The following is a 26,467-nucleotide window of genomic DNA, read 5'->3' as shown; positions in this document are numbered from 1 at the left end:
TAATACTAAATAAAATCAACAAATAAATGATGATGAATAATTAAAAGTTTAGTTAAGGCAAAACAGCTAACAGGCAGTATATAGTATTAGCTCCAGCTTTACTAGCTGCAACATTATAGTGACTACACATTAATGAATCAATAATTAATCCAATAATAAAAGTATAGATTACATTATTTTGAAATGGGCCATTCTGCTCAATGAGTACTTTTACATTTGGTACTTTAAGTATATTTTGATGCTGATACTTTTGAGAATTTACTTGGTGTGGTATAAAAGATTGGAGTACTTGTTCCACCACTGAATTCATTATGAGAATAAAACTACATAAGTAGAACGGCTACCATAAAACTACACAGTACACAAGCGTCTCTTTTGAACTACTACATGAATATGAGACATTCACGATCACACACTAACATAATAGTGTGTTGAACAACAAATGTAAATGTAAACACAAAAGAAAGAACGATTTCAGCAGTTATAGGCGACATGCTGACGCAGAGGTTTGAAAAATAAGATGCTGAGATCTGGGGTCTTTAAAGGGTTAACAGGAGGAGGCGCAGTGGTCAGCTCGTCTGGGTGGAGTGAAGTTTAGACATGTACTATACTACAACAAATTAGCCAAGAGGGTTGCATAATGGCTGTGTGAATACCAAAAGAATTGAAAACATCTTTTTAAAAAGGGAAACCCAGCAAGCCAGGTCGCTGCTAAAGACTGAGCTGAGATGAGTGCTGTGAGTGAAGAGTCGCTGCTGGATTATTTCTACTCCACCGGAGGCAATTCAGGCAGAGTCAAAAATGCAGATATACTGAAGACATTTAAGCCCTTTATTGGCCATAGTGACTTGCAGTTGCGTGGTAAGTAGCGAGTCGTTGAATCGTAGGTTCAAGTAAATGGAAATATTTGGCCGAAAATGGAGAAATGTGATGTGAACGCGCGGCATCAGTTACTGCTCGTTACAAATACCAACTGACCTCGTGTTTGCCGGACAGGTCTCATATTTGGATACATATGATTCATGTTTTTTTCCCCAGTCTGCTTTAACAAACGGCTTTCATGTGCTTTCATTGTTCTCTGCTGTAAAGCAGACATCTGGATTGCATTAAATGCCCCTCCAAAGATCTGCAGGAATTGTGTCATTTCCTCCCTTCAGGCCAGTTGTAGAGCTGCCTGGCTGGTAGCTGATCAGAGGACCTGAACCAACCCATCACCAAAAACATGTCGCCATGCAGTGTCACTCCCCAGACAGAGCTGGGGTCCCTCAGCAAAATGAGGATGAGGAGTTATAAATTCACTATTGTAGCGTTCAGCCCAGTAATACCTTACTTGCTGCAAAGCTGCATCTCTCTGCTGTTCCTCTTCACCCACACTACAGATGCTTATGCAATCCTGTTCATTCCTGATCATTGCTAACACCAAAAACTCCTCTCATATTTGGCTTCAACAGACAAATATTTTGAGTATAAGTTAATGTTAAGTTGCTAGGCACACCTATCTAATGCAGTAAACCCTGTCCATCCCACTTTAAAGCTCCACTGTGAAATAAGAATAAACACAATCTTCCTGTCACAAATGAAAAACCAATACAATGCAATATTGCTCAGCTAATACATAGAGATCATACATGCGAGAGCCACTTGGTCTTGTATGACCAATCACTTCTGTTGGCTAACATTCAGTAGCTGATTAATCAACGAGTTAATCGACTGAAAATCAATGAGTAGCTCTATCTATAATTGATTCATGGTTTCAGTAATTTTATAAGCAAAAATGCCACATTTTTGCCACATTTTTGATTGTTCAAGGTTTTCAAATGTGAGGATATTCTTGGCCTTCCATTACAGTAAGTTGTAAATCTATGGGTTGTGGACTGTTTGTTGAACATTTGAAGAGTCACTTTGGAGTCTGGGAAACTGCAATGGACTTTTTACTGTTTTTGATGTTTTATTAACCAAACGATGAATCAGTTAGATTAAGACAATAAACAGCAGAACTCAACAAACATGTCTCCTGGTGAGATACTATGGCTTTACTCTTTGTTTTACATATGTTTATCTGTACACAAGAGAGAAGAGTCAACAGACTGGCTCAGTAATGTTAGGTACACAGGAATATGTATCTAAAGTTTGATAATGTAACATTAGCCACCAGGAGCTATTGGTCATACCTGACCAACTAAGGCGGTAGCATATTAGTGTATTAGCTGAGCAGTATTGCGTTTTATTGCTGATAGATTCAACTTTTTTTTATTCGTAACTGGAAGCTTGTCATTTATTCATTTCAGAAAGTTGACAAAGCATGCATTACTGACTAATGACTAAAACATATTTGGCCAAGAAGACAAATAACAAGCGTGTAATGATTAATTATCTATCCATTCAAAAAAGGGCCTTTGCCTTTGGCACTGCCTGGAATACATACTGTACGTTAACCTCCCTAAATGATTATCCAAAGTGACCTTGTATTGCAGTTGCCAGCATGTACTGTCCAGATGCTATGTCAGCACTGCAGTTGTTGACAGAGGTTTAGAGGGCCGCCTTGATACTCAGCCATCTGACATGGCTGTCCAATTAGAAAAGTGCTTCCCACATATTTAAAGTCTGTCATAACATGTGGTTGCAGATTTTCATGTTGTAATTGTGATGATAGTGTTTTAATCATTATTAAGTCCACATGCATGACTGGATGTAGACCTCTAATGGGGTTGCTTTTTCATCAGATAATAAAACTGGGGCATGGTGGGGAATGTAGCGGTGTTGGGGGATGTGTGCATGTGTGTGTATGTATGTGTTAGTTGCATGTTTGTGCAGACCTTTTGCTAATAAATAACTAGCATGTATGCTACGTTACTCTCTCGCGAGCGAGGAATTCTTTTGTTGAGACAGATGTAAGTGGCTGCTTCCTTTGGTTTTCCTGTTGTTGTGAATGTGAGGCGTGCAACTCATCTCACTGCATCAGGAAAAGGAAACACTTCAATTGTCCTGAGCTGCATGCCAGTGTACAGCTAGGCATGAATTGAATACCTACGCCTGGAATAATGTCTGTGTAGCCGATCTGGCTGCTTGATAACAAGAGTCAGCTCTTAATCACAGAGTTTGCACATGTCTTAATATATGCTCACTGGTGTAAACAAAGACAGATAGCTTTATCTGATGAGGCCTATCAGCTCGTCAGCTGTGGTTTGTTTGGTTCCCACAGGAAAGATTTCCCATAGGTCTTAAGTGACTCAGGTTTTTGCCTTTGGGGACACACTGTGATCTGTTTGGATCTTTGCTGGAGGGGAACTTCTTTCCTCTCTCTTGTTAGCTTGTGTTGCAGTGTTTTCCTTCTGCACCAAAGCAACTGTTTCTTTGCTATGTTAGCTGCATCTAGTTTGGACAGCCAGATGTGCACTGCCTCATCTTACTTCAGATGGAGAAACAGAAACCAGCAGCTCATCCTGCAGACTGCAACTCACAAACCCACACAGCTATTTGAAACAGACACTATTACATTCTAGCCGAATCTACAAATATTTTAGTTTATAATTACTGTCTTCCTCATATGATTTGACTTTGGGACTACTGATGTATTACCAAATGTAGGAATTCAAAGCTATGTTTAGTTTTCAGTTTTTCACATCAACATATTTTTCCTTGCAGCTAAATACAGAGAGGAATTCAAGCTCATTATTGACCGAATTGCTGTGGTGAAGTCAGAAAATGTAAGTGAACTATTCAAATATTTTTACCTTTTGTGGAAAAAGCCCTGCTTCAAAGCAGTCATATTTCAAGCCTGAGGCATAAGTATCACTTCTATGAAAGGATGCTGTTCAGTTAAAGTATCATGACTCAACAAGGGGCTGTCCGATATGTTTACGTAGTTTGTACAGAACTGTTTGTACCCACTGGTTTCCCCCGAAGGGACTGCAGCTGCACTTTTCATTTTTCTTGAAACTATTTTTATGAAGTATTTTCACCTATTGACAAAATATTACTGCAAGATGAATCAGTCCAAACTAAAAGGAGTTATTATGTGACTGTATTTAATGTTTGAATTAAGTATTTTCAACTTTTTGTTTGGGAGGGGGGGTATGCTTATTTGCTTTGAGTTAGGTGAAGATTGAAACCACTGTCTTACCTTTCTGTTAAAGCTGCTTGTTTAAGCAACCTGTGAAGTTGTTATTGAAGTTATGTTTACATTGAATGATACTTACCAAAACACATGTATGTATCCTTGAGGTCTTACAACTGTAGTAAATGTATTTCCTTCCTCATAAATCATTTGATTTCAATTTTTAATTGTTAACATCCATGTGTACTAGCAAGCAGTCTTCTGGACACAGGAGTGTGTGTTGCCTCACCCATGTGCATGTGCGTGCATCCCCCCTCCCCATGAACCATGTACCTCCTGGTACCATGCACTTCCCCATAAAACCAGTTTTACATTTCTGTTTGTATAAATTTAAACAAACAACAAGTTATTATTAAACTTTTTTAAACATTTGACAGAGTCAGGCTAGCTATTTCCCCTTGCTTATAGTCTTTATGCTAAGCTAAGCTAATAGTCTCCTGGCTGTAGCTTCAAACTTTATGGACAGATATGAGAGTGGTATTAATCTTCTCATGTGACTCTCATCAAGAAAGCAAATAAGCGTATTTCAAAAATGGAGCAGTTTTTTAAAAGCGAGACTCTAAACAAAATACATAGTTGACTAAATCTTATATACAAACTGTCAACAATACAAATCTACAAAAGCAATGACTGGCTTCACAAAGCCTGCTTGTACATACAGTCCCCTCCAAAAGTATTGGAACGGTAAGGCAAATTCCTTTGTTTTTGTTGTTGAACACATTTGGGTTTAAGATCAATACATGAGTATGAGACAAGAGTTCAGAATTTCAGCTCTCATTTCGTGGTATTCACATCTAGATGTGTTAAACAATCAGACATATCACCCTTTGTTTGAACCCACCCATTTTTCAAGTGAGCAAAACTATCGGAACATGTGACTGACAGATGTTTCTTGTTGCCCATGTGTTGCCTTTTAGGTTGATTGTCCAAACATTAAATAGCTCTGCATGACTATTCTAAGTTTTCATCCTTGGTTCAAACCTATAAAGACTGTATTTCCCGTTAAAGAGGATAAACCAACATGAAACCAGAGAGTGTCCATGGGAGAAAAGCAAGCCATTGTCAAGCTGAGGAAAGAAGGAAAATCAACAGAGCCATTGGACAAACATTGGGCAAAGCAAGCACAACAATTTGGAATGTCCTGAAAAAGAAAGAAACCACTGGTGTACTGAGCAACAGACGTCGAACAGGTCAGCCAAGGAAAACAACAGTAGTTGATCACAGAAATATCGTGAGAGCTGTGAAGAAAACCCCCAAAACATCAGTGACATCACCAACGACCTCACACAGGGGTGAAGGTATCACAATCCACTGTTGGAAGAAGACTCAGAGAGCAGAAATATAGAAGCCACACCACAAGATGCAAATCACTCATCAGCAGAAGGATCGGAAGGCCAGATTGAAATTTGCAATGAAGTACAGAGATGAGCCGCAAAAGTTCTGGAACACAATCTTATGGACTGATGAGATCAAGATTAATCTCTACCAAAGTGATGGAAAGGCCAAAGTGTGGAGAAAGAAAGGAACTGCTTATGATCCGAAGCTCATCTGTGAAGCATGGTGGAGGCGATGTCATGGCTTGGGCGTGCATGGCTGCTTCTGGAACACACTCATTAATATTTATTGATGATGTAACTGATGATGGTAGCAGCAGAATGAATTCAGAAGTGTATAGAAACACTGAAATGCATTGAAACTAATGGGGAGGAAGTTTATCATGCAGCAGGACAATGATCCAAAGCACACTGCCAACAAAACAAAGGACTTCATCAGGGGAAAAAGTGGAAGGTTTCAGACTGGCCAAGTCAATGACCTGACCTTAACCGAGCATGCATTTCACCTCCTTAAGGGGAGACTGAGGGAGAAACACCCCAAAACAAACTAGAACTGAAAGAAGCTGCGATAAAAGCCTGGAATAGCATCACAAATGAAGAATGCAACAGTTTGGTGATGTCGATGGGTCACAGGCTTGAGCCAGTTATTGCAAGCAAGGGTTATGCCACCAAATGTTATTTACTTTAAGATTATTTGTTGATAAATTGTTTAACACATCTAGACGTGAATACCAGGAAATAAAAGCTGAAATTCTGAACTCTTGTCTCATACTCATGTTTTGATCTTAAACCCAAATGTCTTCAGTGAACAACAAAAACAAAGGAATTGGCCTTACCGTTCGAATACTTTTGGAGGGGACTTACACGTCTATAAAACATATGTAAGGCGAGCGTATTGAAACCTTCCCCCTCCAGCAATGACTGCGAAAACAACCTCTGCACATAGAATATGGACAGTGAAGCTCAAACATCCAAGTGAAATAACAATAAGCAAAACCTATTTTTAGCAGATGGGGGCTTTAAAAATAAAGCATTATAGATAAATTCCCATTATTGGATAAACACATAAAAAACACAAAGAAAGAAAGACAGTATAACCCACATGGGTTTTTATTGTGGATGTTTTACTTTTTTCAAAAGTAATAATGTGCTAATTGACTGTTTGTTGCAGGGTGAAAAGTATCTTGTCCTAAAGAAGAAATACAGGCAAATGCTGCATGAGCGATACACCAAACATCAAGGGACTGATGGGGACGGACAGAGACATTCGAGGCCGGCCAGACCTTCTGCCACTGTACTGTGGGACGTGACGGACGCCTCGACTTCTTCTTCTCACCAGAAGGAACCACGGATGAGCCGATGCCATGCAGAGAGCCCGACAGTGATGCAGAGGTGAATCGATTCTTGTCATTTGTAAAAACAGTAAATTGTAGGGCAGGCTGGGATGATTCAGCAACAACACTGGGTGCTGAAATGCAACTTCCTGAATCTGCTATCGCCCCAACACACCATGTTTAGTCTTTATGTGAATGACACATTTATTTCTAAACAAGGCCGTCTTTGTTAGTGTACTCTGTCTTTTCTCTACCACCATGTGTCAGAATTTAATGCTGGTCGTGTGGCGCACATTTACACAGTGGAGTACTGTGGAGCAGAAAGATTCTCTTACATAAAGGGCGATTTGTTTAAAACTAATGCAGAGAAGAACTCTGTTTTGAAAATAAACACTGTGTGCTGGTTGAATATCTTTGCACATGATTTGTTCAAACAGGCACTAAAGCAACAGCACTGTCCACATCCAGAAAAGAGCAAACCAAGTACTAATGCTGTGTGTTAACCTCCGCCAGCACTCGACACAGCTAAACATTTGGCCTGTGAACACTCAGATCACACATTTGGATCAGAGACTCTTTGAATTTATAGCACATTATGTCTGTACTCCTGCAGGACCAGCAGACAGGAACAGCCTTCATGCAGCACACTGTACTGCAATGCCCTGTCATCCAAATCCAGGAACCCTCAGCACAAAGCAATGGGGACGATGAGCTGGACAAAGATTCGGGGTCAAAGGTGACAGTCTGGCTGATTGCCCTCCTGTATACTGTTAATTTTGTTTACTGACAGTTTTGTAGGTAATTTAAGTCTAGATCACTCCTTTTCTGGCCAAACAAGGCTGGAAAAGAGGCAGAAGTATGATAGACTGGAATACAATTAGTCATTATTTGATCAACACAAACACATTTTAGTAATACATTCATTTTTGTAAGTCTTTTTCTAAACTGAAATGTGTCCCCCTTATTCATATTTTCTTGTTTTTATTTTATTTATACTGCTATGATTGTAAATGGAATTTCTTTGGGTTTTGGACAATGTGAAGACATTACTTTTTGCTCTGGGACAATGGCTAAGGACAACTGTAATTGTTAGTTGCAGCCCATACTAAGTAGTCTGCTGCCATCAGGCCAGGTGCCTTTAACATGGTTTTCATGGATTAAATCCCATGAAGTGGAAGTTAACCCCACATCGTTTCTTAGCAGACGATTTTATAGCTTCATTACTGAAAAGTTTTTTAGGCCATACTTCCTAACAAAGGGGTATTTGGAAAGATTTAGGAGAAGCTCAACTAATCTGAAAATAAACAAACAGAAATTATTACTTGGTAAAGAAATATATCCACACAAAGACACAAATAGGATTACAAATTGGTGTGAGGCTGCTCTTTAGCATATTATATTATATTTATTGTCACAATAACCTGGAAACTTCCAGCTACGGTAGGCTGACTGCACAGGAAACGTGTCCCCCAACCTCAGTCAGTTGTAACACACGTGCTGAGATTGAGAGTGAGAAAGCTAGTAAAAGCAAGCACAGAAGTCGAAATTGAAAACTAAAATAAATCAATATATGATTTAAATGACCAGTTTTTGCTTCTCTAAGGGGTAGTAATATGAATACAAATTAAAAAGATGGAGAAAAGAAAATCCTAAAAATAGACAGTTCTTGGATGTCTTTGTCTTCTGTAAGAAAAATATTGTAGCATCCAGTTTTATCTAATTAATAGTGTTATGTTACATCCAGTTCAAAATCCATTCAGAACAACACATTTGGAACACGATGAGTGACATTTAAGGGACATAAGGATGCATAAAACAACCAACCTACTGTAATAATCACCAGAATTATAATCTAGTCAGGATCTAGAAGTGAGTCAGACAGTATAGAAAATCTATTAGAATTAATAGTAACAGACAATATGATGTCATTATAAAAAACTAAACAAATAACACGAAAATAGATTGTTACTGCACTGTTTTAGTGTTTGGGCATTCAGGAACCTCAGTATAAACATAGACTAGGTGTTGAAATAGTCAATAGTCAATTACCCAGGCCCAAAGTGACACCTTCACAATGCCAGCCAACAGTCCAAACCTCAAAATAATTAAAAATAAATATCAAAGGTAAGCATATTTTAGAAGCTGGAACCATTAAATGTTTTTTCATGAAAAATTACTTTAAGTTGCCAAATAAATTTTTTGTCATTTGCCTAATTAATGAACTCAACACTAATCGTTTTAGCTGTACTTGAATATTCTGTTGGGTAGTTGTCTTATCATGTTGTAATTGTTTCTTTTAATTTAAACCTTTTTGTGTGTAGAAGTGATGAACTAGAAGTATAAATGTAAGCGCATTAGTTGATCGGCGGCACCTTTTTGAAATAGATTTAAAGTTTTCATAATTAATGTCCTCTCATTCTGAAAGACGTTTAGATGAACATTTAATGTTGGTGAATTTCCTTTTTTGAATTACATTTCACTGTAGTTGCTCAGATGAAAGACACACCTTGGACTTACTGTATCTCAAAGTTTGAGAGTGAGGGACAAACACTGGTTCAGTGCTTACTCTGTAGTAGTTCCTCCTTTACCCACAAGGTGGTGCTAAGTAAATTACCTGGATTTGTAACATACAGTATGTTGATTTTTAGTGGGAGGAGAACCCACTGGGGGAGAAGGGGAAGAATATGCATTTAAATTAAGCTCTCTGTTATTATGTTAAGCAGCAACATGTTGGAACTCATTAGAAAGATAATAATCATTTGTGCCCATTAAAGAGATTGGGATTTATCTGAGAGAAAGATATGTGTCTCTCCTTGATGACCTGCACAACAGGCAGATGAAATGTGTTGAAGTGTGTTAATATAGCACCACAATCAGATTAAATGTGTTTGCTTAAGGTATTAGTCACACCATTGAACTTTGTATGTAGGACAAGTTCTTTCACATTACAGAAGCTACCTAGCAGGTTTATACACTGTTCTTAAACAAAACACCTGAGGCTGTAAGCTCTGTTGTTATTTGTCATTTATTAAATCATGCTCCCAAATGCAGGACGACACTCTGGGGGCAGATCAGTTCTGCTTCCCTTAAGTTTAAATTAGATTCAGGAGGAGAGCATCGTCCTTGCCTGGCATCTTAGTCACTGTTTTGGTCGTTCATAGGGAAGACTGATCAGCCTGAATTCCTGTTGATTACAATGGATTCCAATTAGAGCTCAACCGCTTGCACTGATATACTGGTATCAGCATATAAATCGGCCCATAAGTACAAATACATTTAGTTTGTCCTCCAGAAAGAGAACAGAAGTTTTTTGGAAACATGTCTTGTTCAGTACCAGTTTTGGTGTCACGTCTTAAAAAAAGATATGTGACAGATGGTGTGCTGCAGGAGTTTTGAGAAGTTTCTATGGACATTTTTTCCCCCAAGCCGTAAAATCTATTACTGTAGAAATCCAATGTAACTGCAATGAATTCTAGCTATAGATACAGTTCTCTGGTGGGGACCAAACAACTGTTACGGGAAGTTAGCATTTGAGATTAATTAATTTTGGTTCTTGTTATTTTGGCTACAGGGACGGTTGGTTGGTGGTCGACACTTTGGCCTTAAAGAACAATTGCATAGATTGTCATGAAAGACATTCATAGTTCGCAGAGAAAGAATCCTATTGACCTTGGTGATCTCAGGACTTTTTCTCTAGCGCCACCATGAGGTTGACATTTATGGTTTTGAGTAAAATGTCTTCACAGCTATTGGATGGATCATAAGGAAGTTTGGTACAGACATCCGTGCCCTTTTAAGGATGAATTGTAATAAATTTATTGGTTCCTTAACCTCTTCCCGTCATCAGGTCAAATCTGAATTGGTCCAACATCAATGCTACTAAATACTTAAATAACTGATGATACCCCCATCAGCCTCAGCCTCATGCTAACATGTGCTAAATAGTAAATTTGAGCATGCCATCAGGCTAAACCTGAAATGGTGAACATAGTGATACAAGACAAAACAGGGCAAATCAGGGCAAATATGCCATATAGTGTTTTATACTGTTGGTTAGACATAACATTGAAGACGTCACTTTAAGCTATGGAAAATGTCTGTATTACCACGAATAATTGAAAAATTACTACGAATAATTGAAAAATGTATCAGTATTTGTAATGTGTAGTATAAATAATGGTTGCAGCCCTAAAAGCAATTAAAATTACAATTAATGAAACATACTTTCCATTCACACTCAATAATGTTTTTCTCGGCCCGTTATTATTGGTCTCCACCATAAGTGCCAAAAAATTGACATGTGCTGGAGCGGAACAGGCTGGATAAATACAATCCATCCACTTTTCATGTCCAGCATGCTGACGTGTGACAGTCTGTGCAAGAGACATGAAAGGGCTGAGTGTTTTAAAATCATGTCTCTGCATGATCTAAGAACAATTTGCAATCACGTCCCCCGTAAAAAAGGTGAGAAGAAAAAACTTCTCCCCTCTCACATAAATCAGCTAAAGAGACACATTTATACACTGCTAGAAGAGTTTTTCTCTTGACCCCTTCAGACTGAAATGGTGACAAAAACACATGGCCTGACTGTAGGCGTGTTGTGTTTTGGTTAATTGTTAATTGGATTGTTATTCATTACCCCTATGTGTGAAACCAGCACCTCTGTCTTGTTGTCTCATTACCTCTCTATCTGTCTGACACCCTTTGGTCACGTCTCGTCAACTGGAAAACATCACAGCAGTGTGACCACATGTGATGCTGGATTATGCTGTGTGACTATTATGACTGTTACGGTACAGTTAAGTTGTGTCAAAGTTGGGCTTTTCGTCACCACTGAGTAATAGTCATCTGTTTTCTGTCTTTCAGTCCGAGTCAGAGCAAGACGAGGAGTGTACGGGGAGTATGGGCTCCGCTGCTGTCGCTGTAAGTCCTTTTCATGCATTTTCCTGTTGTTTTCTTATCAACAAAAGGCTTAAAGGAGTAGTAAGTAAAACATGTACAGTGTCAAATCTACAGAGTTGGAGTTTCTCTTTTATCTTAATGATAGATGACCGTTAGGGTTTGGTCTTTGAAATACACATCCACTCTCCCTGTGATGTCACTACCGGCAGTCCTTGTTCCCTTTAAACCGATAACATAAGAAAACTGTTGAATGTGCAGTGTGATCATGGGTGTCTCCCACAATGTGTCAGTTAGTGACTCAGTCATTTGTAGGAAATGGATTAGAGGTTTGTAGTTTCAGCATTATCAGAGCCCATATATAAGAGCCCACAACAGGATGTGGACAGTAGGGTGTGTGTGCGTGTCATTGTCATTTTTTATATATCCCAGTGGGGATTTAAACCATAAATGGGGACTGTCACTGTGGAGACAAAACCTTAGGTCCACATGAGTAAAGACTGTCAGACTTTTTGAAAGTTAAGACTTGGTTTTAGGGTACAGGTTACAATCAGGTTAATGTTTTGGGTAGGTTAATGTTAGGCATGTAGTTGTGATGGTTAAGCTTAGGGTAAGGGGCAAGGGAATGCATTATGTCAATGATGTGTCCCCACGGGGATAGAGAAACAAATCTGTGCACGTGTGTGTGCATATCTAACCTTACCCCTCTCTGTGATAGCTGGATCCTATAGAGAAGGAGTGGATCTACTCCGCTGCCGGTGCTCGAGTCCCTGACCTCTCACAGCTGCTCAGACAGGACCCCTCGCTGGCACACAAGAAGGTAGTGCTGCCCTCTGCTCTGCCTCTTAAAGGATAATTCCACATTATTGCAAATGGGATCTTATTTTCATATTTTTATCCACTGTCTATCTATACTAATAACATCTGGGAATGTGGTGCTATCACCACTACAAAGTCTGATAGGACAATAAACGTAAGCAGTAAAGCGATCAGACAGATAAGACAAACCAAGGCTAGCCAAACTTACAGTAAAATTGTATACAGAGAGACTCTCGAGTGGTTGCTATGGCTAGCAAGGCAAGGGGCACGTGACAAGACAAAAACAGCCAAAGCTGTAATTATGAAAATTTTTGGTAGCCTTGCTAACTTGTCAACTTGTAATAAAACTGTCCTTAAACAACTATAGCAATTTGAAAATTTTTATTAATTAACAGTTTCTTTACTATTTCATCTCTATTTGATGAGTTTTGACTATTTAGTTGTGATAAAGCATTGAGTTGTGCAAAACAACACTGTAAAAGCCACAGCCAACGTGGTCTATAAGATAACATTTTGATAGCTTGCAGAGCCAGCAGTCAGCAGTAAACATGCTAGCACATTAACAACACTAGTGCTAGCTAGGCTACCCCTTGTCCATTATGTCCTTTGTGAGTCTCTTGTCGTAAACACTCATCACAGTTGACAGACCAACCTCCTGGCTCAGCTTCATCCTACTGTACCTGCTGTAGTTAGGGGTGCACTCAATTTCCTGTGGATGTTTACTGATATGTTGATATGTCACTTTCAGTTTAACCTCCAAATAAACTGGTTTACATAATCTGGTTAAAGCTTGTTTACAAGGACAAAGGGACAAAGAACCAGCAACACAGGATCATTACCTGAGTTTCGATTTGAGGGACCAGAGAAAAATGTAGTTCCTCTACTATAGCTTCAATTGCCAAAAAAGTCCCTACTCCTGGAGAAGTTCTTTCTAATGGTTGAGGAACTATTGGGTAGGGATGCACCGAATGTTTGGCCACTGAAATTAATCGGCTGAAAATAGCAAAAAAAGGCGTAATAAGTCAAATGATCGAACAAATTTTACTGAACAATTACGTTGACATGTCAGCAGTGTGGAAGCATTTTAAAGTGTCCGAGAAAGATGCAAAAATTGCCGGTTGCAGACGCTGTTTGGCTGAATTGTCTCCTTGCACATCCACTACATCTGTGGCCGACTTCTTAGAAAAGGTAACAAACGGTCTGATCCGCTTTAAGTGTTTCTGTCACTTGTTTCTGAGAAGGCAATTAAGGTAGCCGCACCTACATTTGGAGTGCAGACGTATTCAATGCTTTATGGTAAATCCACCGAAACAGACCATTGCAAGCTGACAGGCAGGTTGGCGACTTTATCCTGTCCTGTTGCAGTATGAGAGTCTGACCTGAAGAGAGGCCATGAAGTCTACATGGCCAAGAATTTTCATTTCGGTGCATCCCTACTATTGGAGTGGAGTTTGCAGTGCTCAACAGTGATTGGTCATCTTTTACAACTTGCATACGGCTTCATTCACAAAATAAGGAAGGACTGGGTGTCTCTTGTATCAATGACATTTCTTGTGATGTTTCTTGACGTTAGAAACAAAGTTATGTTGTTGGCTTCCCAAATATAAAAAAAAGAGCTAGATGGATGGAATGAACGTGAGAGAGACGTTTCAGAAAGTGAATAAGAGGCAGCAGCAATAAGTGGACAAAGCTAGTAAACAAGAGAAATAAAAAGTTACGATATAAATGGAAATAAATAGCAAACACTTCACACCCTCAACTGATCATTGCTAGAGGGAGAGGTTGTGGAGTTTTCAGTCTCTCTTTTCATCCATTCAAACATCAGCGTCACGCAACAGTACATACAAAGAACATGATGTTGAGACTGTTTGTTTCTTTGTGTGTGAAAATCAAGTTTGCTCATGGGTCTAATTTGCCTAATCTTCGTACAAACAGGAATGCGCTAAAGGGACTTTTAAGTTTCTAGTTTAGTACCTGTATTTTTTTGTTATTGCAATGTCACTCCAGTTCCCAGATGCCAGGTTTTATTATCGTGGACCAGTTTTGTCAAAACACATCCACACAAATAAGATCAGAGTTGTAATAAGCCTGAATTATCCTTTAATGTAACACAACTACACAGTGAATAAAACAACAATAACAAAAAGACTATTTCTTGAAGTTGGATACATGGTTTACAAAGCTTCACTAATATTTGCTTATTTCTCTTTTTTTTGGGGGGCGGTGTCAAACTAGGACTTCACCTCAGTGAGTATTTGATGTGGCACTTTGAAAATAATAGAATGTATCTAACATGCTGCACGTTATGGATGAAGTTTATTATTACGATTTTTGTCTGACTTAAAGCCTCTTATTATCTCATTTTGACACACTGTGCCTCCCAACTGTGACCATGACCATCCCTTTCAGGGGGTAAGTTTCATCATTCGTACATCTGTCTGCACCTTGTGTGTAATAACACCTACTGTAGCCTGTTGAAATGGAAGTTGATTCACAGCTTGCATTAAAAACTTGCGTTGTGTCGATCAGTATGTGACACAAAACTCCTCAGACCCGTGTTTTGCTTGTATCATTTTTTCCCCTTAATAGTATTCTGAGAACCCTGTGTTAAAACATCCAGATCATGCATTTCAAAAGGTCCACTATCAAAAGGATTATGAAAGATAGCTTTTTAGCTCCTGTGGCCCCCTGACAACCCAAATCCTTTTATTTGTCTCCCTGTGCGCTTAAGAGATTTGAGCTCATGTTTGTTGTCCCTCCCCTGTGTCACAGTTCTCACACTGTCCTGTGGCCATGGCAGACCACCTTCTAAGAGTAGCCCTAAGCCTCTGCCATCCCCACCCGGACAAGATAGCACGGTCGCCATTGAAGTGTAGGGAGATGGGGGGGGGGGGGATTAAGGAGAGTCTTAATGCACCACAAAGACTTCACCCACTTAAAGATAATCTGAAAGTAATAGAGCAGGCTGGGATTAATTGTAGAACAATGCTGGTTGTGTCCCTGGGAAGGTGCTAAGTCCCCTTCAGGCCTCTTTGATGTTCCCTTTAGCCCTCAGCCTTTCCCTGTTCAGCAGAGGTGGATGCCTTTCCAGAGATAACGTCCACCTCAAATCACAAAAGTCACAAGACTCATGAGAACCACAGTCTTTAAAACCAGGAGTTATTATATTCTGAATGATCTGATCTGTCATGTCCTGACTTTGCTCAACAGAAGTTATATTAAGTGTACCAAATACCAGGCTCCAAAATCACATGTTTGACCAGGACTGAAGGGATTACTCTTCATCCTGGGAGGACTTAAGTGTTTCCTGTTCAGACCAAATGTTTGTTGGGATCAGGTGGTTTAGTAGATATGCACTTCAAACAGTGGTTTAAACGTGAAGTTGCTTAAAAGTGAAGACATGACACAGGTCAGAACACCCAGAGCTCACCTAAGTCAAACACCTCTCACTCCGAAGTCTCACGCTCTTTTTCTCTTCCTGCACTGCTCGTGACGTGGACCTCTTTTCCTGCTGTGACGGACTTCCTCTGCCACACAGTTTGTAAGTACATCATTAGCCCATCACTCCTCTCTGCCTTCCTCCACATCAAGTGTCAGTAACACTGGCCATTGTGTCTCCTGTTGATGTGAGCCCTCTATTGCCACCACTTCCCTCACTGGGGTGCGCGTGGTGGGGACAGAGCCGTCCCTGAGTGATTGGACAGGTGGGGGGGCAGGAACAGAAACGAGAGGTGCAGGAAGGGAAGACGCTGCATCCTGTTCAGCCTCGTCCATCACCCATACCCACCAGGAGAGCCGCCAAGCCGCTTGTCAAACAGCCCTTTGGCCAATCTGTCTTAAGGTGTGACAGGGGACAGACAAAAGAGATGGAGATACTTGAGCCAGACAGCATCTATCACAATATGTCTTCCAGACGCCCGACACATAGAGGTGTAGCTACCTTTCGCTCCCTCACCCCCTTTTAGTGGTTACAAGCAGACATTTTTCTCTTGCCAGCTGTTGGACAGGCTTGTCGTGCTACAATTAGCACAATTAGCATCATAACCCCTAAACACAAAAGGATGTCTGTCCAGTTCAAGCAGCGTGTTAGCCCCAGTTCGTGCCTCTCGTGTGTTGTCGTTACATTCGAGTCACAGAGCTGAACATCTGTTTCTCTGCAAAATAAATGCCCGACGATGTCACTTAACAACAGATGTTCTGAAGGTATTTCCAGGATCCTCAAAGGCTTTTCTAAACACATGGATGAAAAGAAATTCTCTCTGCCACAAGAAAATTTTTGTTTCTCAAATTGCGACTATTTCCTAATCCAGATAGCCAAAAAAAATTTTCCATCACTTTTTTGTACAACTCAAGAAAAATAGTAACCTATAATTGAGATTGAAAATAGAACAACAACATCAATATAAACAAATATAAATGAAAATGTAAAATAAAGTAAAATGTTTAAGTTTTGGTACACACTGAATAAATTAAGCAAGGACATACTGTATGTCATTTGCAGATGCCATCTATGTTTGGATTAGGATAAAAAGGCGCAGCTTTGGGAACAGGTTACAAATGTTTTGACTTAATGACTTTCTGTGTTTTCCAAAGATTTCCAGGTAATTATTTTCTCAGATGCTTAGCTCTGTGACTCAGATGTAATGGAAGCACAAGCTGGGAGCAGTTATATGGTATGTGTGTCAAACACTCACAAGGTAATGTTTCAGCATGCTGTGTCTTCTGAGCTATGATTGTTTTTAGCGCTCACCGGCTCGTTTCATATTGCGCAGGAGCAGTGTTCAATGAGGTTGTAAGGTTTTCATCCTTCCACAGTTAATAGGTAATTCTCAAACGGTTACTGTTTGATTTACCGTGTTAAGGGTCAGACTCAGAAGGGGTGGATGTGGTTACTTAGGCGACATTTGCACTTACGCTCCGCTTTCACCTGTTGATAGCCCATAATTACGCAGCTTAAAGTGTGCACTAAAAACTGTGGAGATCACAGTTCTAGCCCGACAGGTGGATGTGGTTTGGTTTGTGACTTGTGTGTTTTAGTGTGCGTTGTACATATATTATTTTCACATCTATGCACACATTTAAGTATCTTTGCATGTAGACGTGTGGGTGTATCTCTAAGAGTTGTGTTGCAGGGGCCCGTGTTTCCCTCCTTGATGTGTGCTGACAGTAGTGCAGTGATGTCTGGGTGGGTCTCCACTCTGCAGGTCACACTAACATCATCAATCTTCCCCCTGGTGACAGGCGGCCAGGCCCCCCAACTGTGGGCACAGTGCTGTGTTGTTTTGTAATTAGGCTCTGTTAGATGGCAGGAAACCATCTCTCTATCCCTCTTTCTCACCATCCCTCCATCCATCCACTCCCCTCTGTGCGCAGCTGGCCCTCTGCCCACATACAGCCAATAAGAAGCTGGCCTGCTCAGCTTAGACAACTTGTAATGATGCTATAGCAATTTCCTTGCCCAACAATGGTACACAACATTGTAGAAGAAGAATTGTATGAATAACTCTTCTTTCCTTATTGCACACAGACAGCACTGCACTGGGCTGCCAAACATGGCAGTGGGGACATGGCCACTCTGGTGGCAAATGCTGGTGCTGATGTCAACACCAAATCAGTGAGTGCATTTTAATTTTGTTCATTTTTAGACAATGATTTTTAAAGGGGCACTACAGCTATTTATTGCTGCACATCAATGAATTAGGGGGTTCTGTGCAAGACGGTGAAATGGTCAAAATTCAAACAACAGATGCAAAGATATGCAGACTTTTAGTTTTTAATATGGGTCTTTTTCTGGTTTAGTGGGTTTCTTCCATATCCATAAAATACAACAACAATCTTCTAAAGTCCTATTCCCAACTTTTTAGTCGTAATCTCAGTTGCCAAAACACTTTTACAGCGTTCAGTCATCTCTCTCCTGCTGTAACAGACCTTACCCTAACCCTAAGCTAGCCTCGACCCCTTGACTCTCTCATAGACTAGTCTCTCATGTCAAGTTGTGACATTTAACCTGTGATGGTTCATTAAACGATTATTTAATGAAATAGTGTTCATTAAACAAACTTACTTCCCTTAAGCAAACATATGGTGTGAACCACATGACATACTGTTAAGATTACTTTATATATTATAAACATCATTATCAATGCAATTTTGGGAGCTTGTCTTACTTCTGGGAGCTGGTCTTCTTTAAATCTATGGTGCAATGCAGTTTGCTTTCCTGTGTTGTGTACAATCACCGATTTATTCATGGTATTGTTCTTTCTTGCAGCATGTGAGTATCCTGTTTTTTTAATCAGGAAGTGACGGGTATGTACAGTAAGTGATTGGAGTGGATATCAAGAGGATAACAATATGGCTGCTAGTTTCTTCTTCTGTGCCCCTCAGTGATGTAATGTTTCTAAATGATCTCTGTGAACATCCAGCTGTGCAAATGTATTACAGCAGCATGTGTTGTTCGGCTGCAGGAGTACGCCGCTAATAAATCATGTCATGTCATGTTAATTGTTTCCCAAAACAGTGTGTCTATGTGCCAGCATGCACAACTCTAGAACTATGCAATTTTCAGTGAATTACCAAGCAATTATGTTTTTACCATTATCTTCTGTTTCTATAACCTTTGCTAATTTGTATATTTTTTCCCATGCTGTTTTCATTGGCTGTGTTTGGTCCTGGGAAACTCTAGGGGGTAGGTACTAAACCTTTCCAGCACTTTGCCACAGTTATCCCCCTGAACTCAACACAAAAAAGTGTCAATTTTAAACTGCCATAGCCCTTTCTGTGTCAGTGAAGTGAATGTTAAGGTTGCATCACCACTGTCCCTAAATAGAGAATAATTCTGAACTTAAAAATACACGTTTTTGATTTTCTTTATGCATGTTTTTCTTTTGTTTTACTCTTGTTTTTGTTCTGCAGGGATATACACCTTTACACATTGCAGCATTACATGGTCATCGGCATATTCTAGACCTGCTCATAGGGACATATGGTAAAAACGGCATTCATTTAACCTCTTGGCTGCAGGGATAGCACTTTAAAACAAGTCTTTATCACGCTAGTGTTTACAATCATTACTAGTAAATGTAGAAAATTAAAATCTTGATTTAATGTAAAATACATGGTTTTGCAATATACACTGAACAAAATTATAAACACAACACATTTGGCTTTGCCCCCATTCATCATGAGCTGAACTCAAAGATGTAAGATGTTCCCTACGTACACAAAAGGCCTATTTCTCTCAAATATTTTTCCCAAATCTGTCAAATTCTGTGTTAGTAAGCACTTCTCCTTTGCCAAGATAATCCATCCACCTCACAGGTGTGGCATATCAACATGCTGATCAGACAGCATGGGTACTGCACAGGTGTGCCTTAGGCTGGCCACAATAAAAGGCCACTCAAAAATGTGGGTATCCGGGGGATCAGTCAGTATCTGGTGTGATCACCATTTGCCTCACACAGTGCAACACATTTCCTCTGCATAGAGTTGATCAGGTTGTTGATTGTGGCCTGTGGAATGTTGGTCAACTCCTCTTCAATGGCTGTGCGAAGTTGCAGTCAAGTCGGGACCCTGATGAGCTTCCCTGAGACGGTTCCTGACAGTTTGTGCAGAAATTCTTTGGTTATGCAAACCGATTGTTGCAGCAGCTGTCTGGGTGGCTGGTCTCAGACGATCTTGGAGGTGAAGATGCTGGATGTGGAGGTCCTGGGCTGGTGTGGTTACACGTGGTCTGCGGTTGTGAGGCCGGTTGCATGTACTGCCAAATTCTCTGAAACACCTTTGGAGACGGCTTATGGTAGAGAAATGAACATTCAATTTACGGGCAACAGCTCTGGTGGACATTCCTACAGTCAGCATGCCAATTGCACACTCCCTCAAAACTTGTGACATCTGTGGCATTGTGCTGTATGATGGAACTGCACATTTTCGAGTGGCCTTTTATTGTGGAATGCCTAAGGCACACCTGTGCAATACCCATGCTGTCTGATCAGCATGTTGATATGCCACACCTGTGAGGTGGATGGATTATCTCGGCAATGGAGAAGTGCTCACTAACATAGATTTTTGACAGATTTGTGAACAATATTTGAGAGAAATAGGCCTTTTGTGTACATAGAGAAAGTCTTAGGTTTTTGAGTTCAGCTCATGATGAATGGGGGCAAAAACAAAAGTGTTTATAATTTTGTTCGGTGTAAGTGCAGTCATTCAGTTTAAGAGTGACAGTAGGTTCCAATCTTACCTGAGTAGTTTTGTTTACTTTTGGATCATGCATCAGCTTTAGGTGTAAGGTGTCAGTGAAGTAGCTTACCCGCTGCCTCCCATGACGTGTCTCAGTTTAAGAGATATAATTTTTCCTCTTATCAGGGGCTAAAGAAAACTTAAGAGACTACAGTGGCCATCTTGCCTGCCATTATCTGAACATCAAAGAACAAGAGGGTCCAGAGGAAGACTGTGAGCTGCGTGAGTGCCCCTGCTGCTGAATTACAAATTATTTGATGGATAATAACTGTCAATTTCACTTTGTTTAGGTTTTATGTTTTTCTTTTCTAATATGTTGTATTTTCTTTCTGTTTAGCTATCCCCCAAAGCACTTTCTAATTCTGCTTTTGAAACACGCTATAGAAATAAAGTTGACTTACTTAAAGTAAGTAGTAGGACAGTACTGTAGCTTTTTGTTTGGAAAATGAGTCATGGGCTCAAATTTCAATTACAAGTTTGAGGCACTCTATAAAATGTTAAGAGTTAGATGAAGTTATTTAATTGTATCGTCTTTGTCACAACTGAAGTACATGTGACCAAACTTTATTTAAATACATTTGTAAAACAAAAGTAAAAATAAGATATTTTTCTTTATAAGTAAGACAAGTTAGATATTTAGATACGTCTCTCACGTCTGTATGCCAAATACTTGATGTCTGTGTGTATCAGCAAATGGTAGTTTCTGTCTGTTTTTGTTGAGCTTTTTGTCCTGTTTGCTTATGCTTGTTCTGTGTACGTACATTGAGAGCAATTTTAGACCGGACTCAAATTCCTCGTATGTGTACACATACCTACCAGTAAAAGTGATTCTGATTCCTCTTATTCAAATATTGAAGCTACTGCCACCGTCACTTAGCTTAGCTTAGCATAAAGACTGGAAGCAGGTGGAAACAGCTAGTCTATCTCTTTTATCTCCAATGTGGCTGTCCAAAAAAGACATTTAAAATATTGATTAGATAAACTTCGGAAAAATGAAAATTAACCTCCCGGCGTTTCACTTCTGCTATCTAGGATATGAAAACTTAGTTGGTAATATGGTAATCATGAATTTTCCCTAATCAATTAACTTTTGTTTCATTGTGATCCCAGAGTTTCAAGGCCCTCAGGCCAGAGAGCGGAACAAGAACAGGAAGTTGGTATCGTTGTTTCAATCTAAGAAGAAGTGGGGCTCAGCAGAGGAGCTGGCTCCGATAGAGGAGGAGAGGACGGCGTCGAATCAGCTCGCCCTTCCTGCATTCAGACCCAGAAAATTCTCTCGCTGAGGAGAAACCGACACCATTTCTGATTCTGCTAGCTCTCCTGCACTCACACATCCACTTAATCCTTACATTCACATAAATTACACTCATAATGTAAACCTAAATGCATATGTTATGTGCACACACACACACCATTCAACCTATGCTTACCGAAACAATCCCACACGTTTGCTGATGCACCTAAACGGCTCATCCAAGTACTGAACGCAGATGCTTTAACAGTGAACAGGTGGTGTTGCAGATGATGCTATGCTACTATCAATATTTATGCTAACCATACAAATATTTCTTGAAGCCTTTACATTTTAATGAATGTTGCTAACAGTTACTTATGCCTTACAATTTAAAATAGGCTCAGGCCACACGGAGTCTTTAAGCTTGTCATCGTCTTTGTTTGTGTTAAAGTGAGCAATTTTGAAGAGCAGACAACAACTGGACAGTAAAAGTGTCCAGATGATCAAGATTCATTTCACTGGAGATAAAAACCAAAAGCAGCCGCGTTTGTAACCAGACTTGTCTTTCAAAGGATCACACTGGTGGTTTGTTTTAGTCTGTTATATCTGCATGCAAGTACAACAGATAAAATAATTTGTACGCATCACCATGCTGAATATTTTCCAAAACATACCAGTTTGTTGCAATTTACATGTTATACTGATTTCCTATCTGTTACACAGCAACAGAATTATTATGAGACAATAACACAACTTAAATGGATAAATCAACAAAAATCGATCAGTCAGTCAATAAAACATTCAGTGTGTGTTAAATTTTACTTAACTAGCAAGATTCAGTTTCCTGAAAGTTAATTTTCAAACTGTACTGAAGACAGTGGCTTCTTGGAAGGTAGAAAATGAGTCTCTAAAGTGTCTGCAATTTGTAGTTAATGTTCTTAAACATATCATCACATCATTGTGTTCCTACCTGAGCCACATTTTTCTCATTACCATTGCTAACTCTAATACAGGTCAAGGTTTAGATTGTCCGCCACCCTCAGTATTTACATGTCTGTCATTCCTCTGCTGGCTACTGTCAGGCTGTAATGACTGTTTTTCTGTCATGGTTCAGTTCATCTGTGCTTGACATTGTTGTTGTCACTGACGTGAGTTTTTATGACTGATGTACTTGCAGTATGAGCAAAGATGATCTAACATCTTTGCCGCTCTGTTACTTGATTTAGTTACCTCTGAAACCTCTTGCGTCAACATGGTGAATGTTAACGGATTGTGCTTAAATTATTCTTTTAATTATTAATCTAATTTGTCCACCCCCTGTGCATTAAAGTACTAAGTTAACTTTTGCAAAAGAAATTTGCACTACTACATTGTGAATCAGAGTCTTCTGAATTATTTTGTCCATTGGTATTAAAGGGCCTTTGTATAGCTTTAGACATCATTTTCATTTGCTGTAAAAGATGCTTAGCGTAACTATTTCTTTAAGATCTGGTGCCAGTGTAAAAGTTATAGTTGTATGTATTTTTCAAGCTAAATGTATAATCTAAACTACAAAACCTGCCTCCATTACAATATTTATATAATGACGATAGTTTACTATTAAACTATATTTTATATCAAACTGGATATGCATGTTTTACACCACTCATGCATGTGCATTGTTCCCTTTGAACACAGTAGTAAGTCACTGTGTGTCCACTTCTCTGTCACACTGGAATGATCTACATCAAACTTCAATCTTTGGACTGAGTGACTTGGCTGCTCACATACACACACAGTTCCTACTTAAAAAGCAGAGAAGAACAACTTGTGATAATACTTTTTTCCCTTTCTTTCAATACAATAACCCTAGTTTTTTTAAGCTGCCTTTGATCTCACTTTAACTACCTGACTTTGTGGGCTACAGATGGAGTAAATATGGGATCCTGCAAACTCTCCATACGGCTTTAGACCTTAATTCCTGATTAGCTGAAAAGGGCAGCACTTGCTTTTAGGTCTTGGATATCAGACGACACAGAGGGGAACATAGGCAAGTGTTTTTGTGCTTCATTTTTGAAGCGAGGATGTTTGAGGGATAAGAGGGAGTTTCTGTAATAGATACTTATCTTACTGCCCTCAAGCCCCTCAAACAAAGTCCCCCTCTGAAGAGATTATAACCCAGGGAGGGCACATTAACTCTAATCCGATGCTTTGAGGCCTTGCACCCCCATACCACCCTCTGCCCCACTTATTTCAACCCTTCTGTTGTTGGAGGGGCTACCTTGTATCCAGTGCATGTATGAGTAGGGCCTGTGGATACACACGAGGGTTGTGTGTGTGTGTGTGTGCACGCATGTATGTGTGCATTTGTGTGTGAGTCAGGGGGGTGGAGTGACTGTTTCAATAGCACGCTGACTCTAATGAAAAGCATTGAGGGGTGCATACTGCTGTGTAACTGATTCCTCTCTCTGAAGAGATTAGGCGGTACATTGTTGGTTCAGTTGCTCATTTCCATGAGAGCACAGCCTCCCACCAGCGGCTGCTTGGCTTTGTTATTTTGAGTTGGAGAACACAGAGTCCAATGCCCCTGGCTTCCTTGTTACCATTGTTTCACAAATAGGCCAAAATGTAGATGTCACGTCACAGATGCCCAATAACCTCATTAGTTGCTCTCTGTGAGGCTATAGAGAGAAAATGATTAATGCATGAACTTCAGTTTGTTCAATATGGAGTTTCTTTGTAAAACTGAGTTAACACTTCTCTTAAAGTGTTTTTACTGGATATATAACTATAATAGATAGAAATAACCCATATGGCAATACCCTGGCCAGGTACAAATGGCATCTCTGCCTTTTTATGCTACATATGTGCAGGGAAACTAGAAACTGAGGTGGAGAAACGGTGTGCAGCGTAATAACAATGTATATAGGCTAAAACGGCAACACTTTACTTCAAGTCCCCCTATTAAGCATTCTATGACATGTCTTCATAGGATACATTATTTGTTTACCTGTCCTTATGGCTGCATACAACTAAAATATAGTGTGTTATTAATTGTTTGTATGCTGCTCATACATGCCAAATTGGGCAACTTGAAGTAAAGTGATATTGGTAAAGAAGTGAATTGTATTAAAAAAAAAATGGCATCCCTGCCTTTATTAATATCTACACAGCGTGTACAGGGGAAAACAAGATAACAATCTTAAAAATGTAATTTCATTAGGAAGATACACGTAAGGATCCTTCATTACATTTGTTTCCTTACCACTATAAACCCATTTGACTATGCCCTGGGTAGGAAAATGGCATCCCTACTGTTTTATGCTCTATATACTATATATGTGAAGGGACACTTGAGCAGATGAGGTGTAGCAACAGGGTGCAGCGAGCTAACAAGCTGATCTGCAACAACGAGCACGCTTGGGGAGCTGCCCTGACCGGGCTCCAGCAAAATGGGCCAGGGCTCTAGCTCAGGGATGCTGGGGGCCCAGCACCCACCCACCAGGGTCCAACACAGGGAGACACCAACAGCAGCACCAGCTGTCACACCAGCCATCACAGCCCAACCAACGCCGCCTGTCACTCACCCAGCGGAGGGCCGTCAATCAGGCTGTACCCAGGAGGGAGCTGGGAGGCAGGCAACTGCCCGGCCCTAAACAAAGACATACTTACATTTGCAAGCGTATTCAGCGCCACTACTATTTTGAAAGAATGATAGAGTGATCCTGATAAGAGTAATGACAAAGGACAAAGAGTGGAAGGGGATCTGGAAAGGAGGGGGTCAGATAGTAAAGAGGTGGGAGAGCTTGATAACATTCACACTTTGCTTACATCTCTCCATTTGTGTTGGTGCCCCAGGGAAATCTCATTAGGGAGGAAAATTGGAGTTCTGGCTGGAGACCATTGTTGGCAATTGACTTTTTCACTATGTAAATTCTTCATCTTAAATGTTTTGTTGGCTGTTTTGTCAAAAAAATGTGAAAACACCTTTTAAATTTACAATTGCCATCTTTTCATTTAGCTATTTTAATGTCAATGCACCTTCCAGATTTTCACTTAATGTACTTAAAATAAATACTCTTAACACTCTTTCCCTCCTCTGGCTCAGTTCCTGTGACTATGTCAACTTTCTCCCCTTTCAGTATCTGGCACAGTAAAAATAAACTAACAAGCAATAGGTGTTGAAGACTGTGGATTCTCTTCAGGCTTTTGTTGTCCTGTTCACACCTATCTATGAGCTATTCTAATTACATGTTTAGTCCCTTTGTCATCTCGCAGGTAGGGGATTGCCTGTAACAGAGGTCACACCTAAACCTTTTGTCCTGACTTGCTCATTAGCCCGTTGCACTGCCTGGATTTATCCCCAAAACCAGGGTCTTATTTAACTTAACTGTTTGTGTAGTGATTTAAAATGAGAATATGCAGAGGATTTGTAGATAAACATGAATTACCTATAGAAAGCACAGTTTCAATACAGGGGAATGACTCAGGTGTTATCAGAGATAAAGATCAT

The 26,467-nt window shown here is 39.9% G+C and overlaps 1 protein-coding gene across 3 annotated transcripts; it reads left to right on the top strand.

Annotated features, from left to right (window-relative positions):
• Window positions 1-723: 723 nt before the first annotated feature.
• LOC119905144 (ankyrin repeat domain-containing protein SOWAHC) lies at window positions 724-23,601 on the top strand. 3 transcript variants are annotated; one of them, XM_038721893.1, is made up of 13 exons: window positions 724-861; window positions 6,623-6,843; window positions 7,399-7,521; window positions 11,652-11,708; window positions 12,403-12,504; window positions 14,739-14,750; window positions 14,913-14,915; window positions 18,031-18,117; window positions 18,772-18,774; window positions 19,186-19,188; window positions 19,416-19,488; window positions 20,868-20,963; window positions 21,852-23,601. In XM_038721893.1, the coding sequence occupies exons 2-13, from the start codon at window positions 6,811-6,813 to the stop codon at window positions 22,022-22,024; spliced, it is 765 nt and encodes a 254-aa protein (XP_038577821.1). In that variant the 5' UTR covers window positions 724-861; window positions 6,623-6,810; the 3' UTR covers window positions 22,025-23,601. The 3 variants fall into 3 exon arrangements, with proteins under 3 accessions (XP_038577821.1, XP_038577820.1, XP_038577822.1); XM_038721892.1 differs by lacking the exon at window positions 14,913-14,915 and adding an exon at window positions 17,518-17,522 and having other exon boundaries at window positions 14,739-14,751; XM_038721894.1 differs by lacking the exon at window positions 14,913-14,915.
• Window positions 23,602-26,467: the final 2,866 nt, after the last annotated feature.

The sequence above is a fragment of the Micropterus salmoides genome, unplaced genomic scaffold, assembly GCF_014851395.1.
Source record: "Micropterus salmoides isolate LMB-PRFRI ecotype aquatic unplaced genomic scaffold, ASM1485139v1 Ms_hic_scaffold_16, whole genome shotgun sequence".
NCBI classification, from domain to species: Eukaryota; Metazoa; Chordata; class Actinopteri; order Centrarchiformes; family Centrarchidae; genus Micropterus; species Micropterus salmoides.
The sequence above is the reverse complement of the archived record's forward strand: the minus strand, read 5'-3'. Positions and strand labels throughout refer to the sequence as shown.

Excerpts from the sequence above, each read along its gene's own strand:
- LOC119905144 (XM_038721892.1), top strand. The coding sequence starts at position 6,811 with ATGCCATGCAGAGAGCCCGACAGTGATGCAGAG. Across the intron at positions 7,522-11,651 it reads ACAAAGATTCGGGGTCAAAG|TCCGAGTCAGAGCAAGACGA; the intron begins GTGACAGTCTGG and ends TCTGTCTTTCAG. Across the intron at positions 19,489-20,867 it reads CCTGCTCATAGGGACATATG|GGGCTAAAGAAAACTTAAGA; the intron begins GTAAAAACGGCA and ends TCCTCTTATCAG.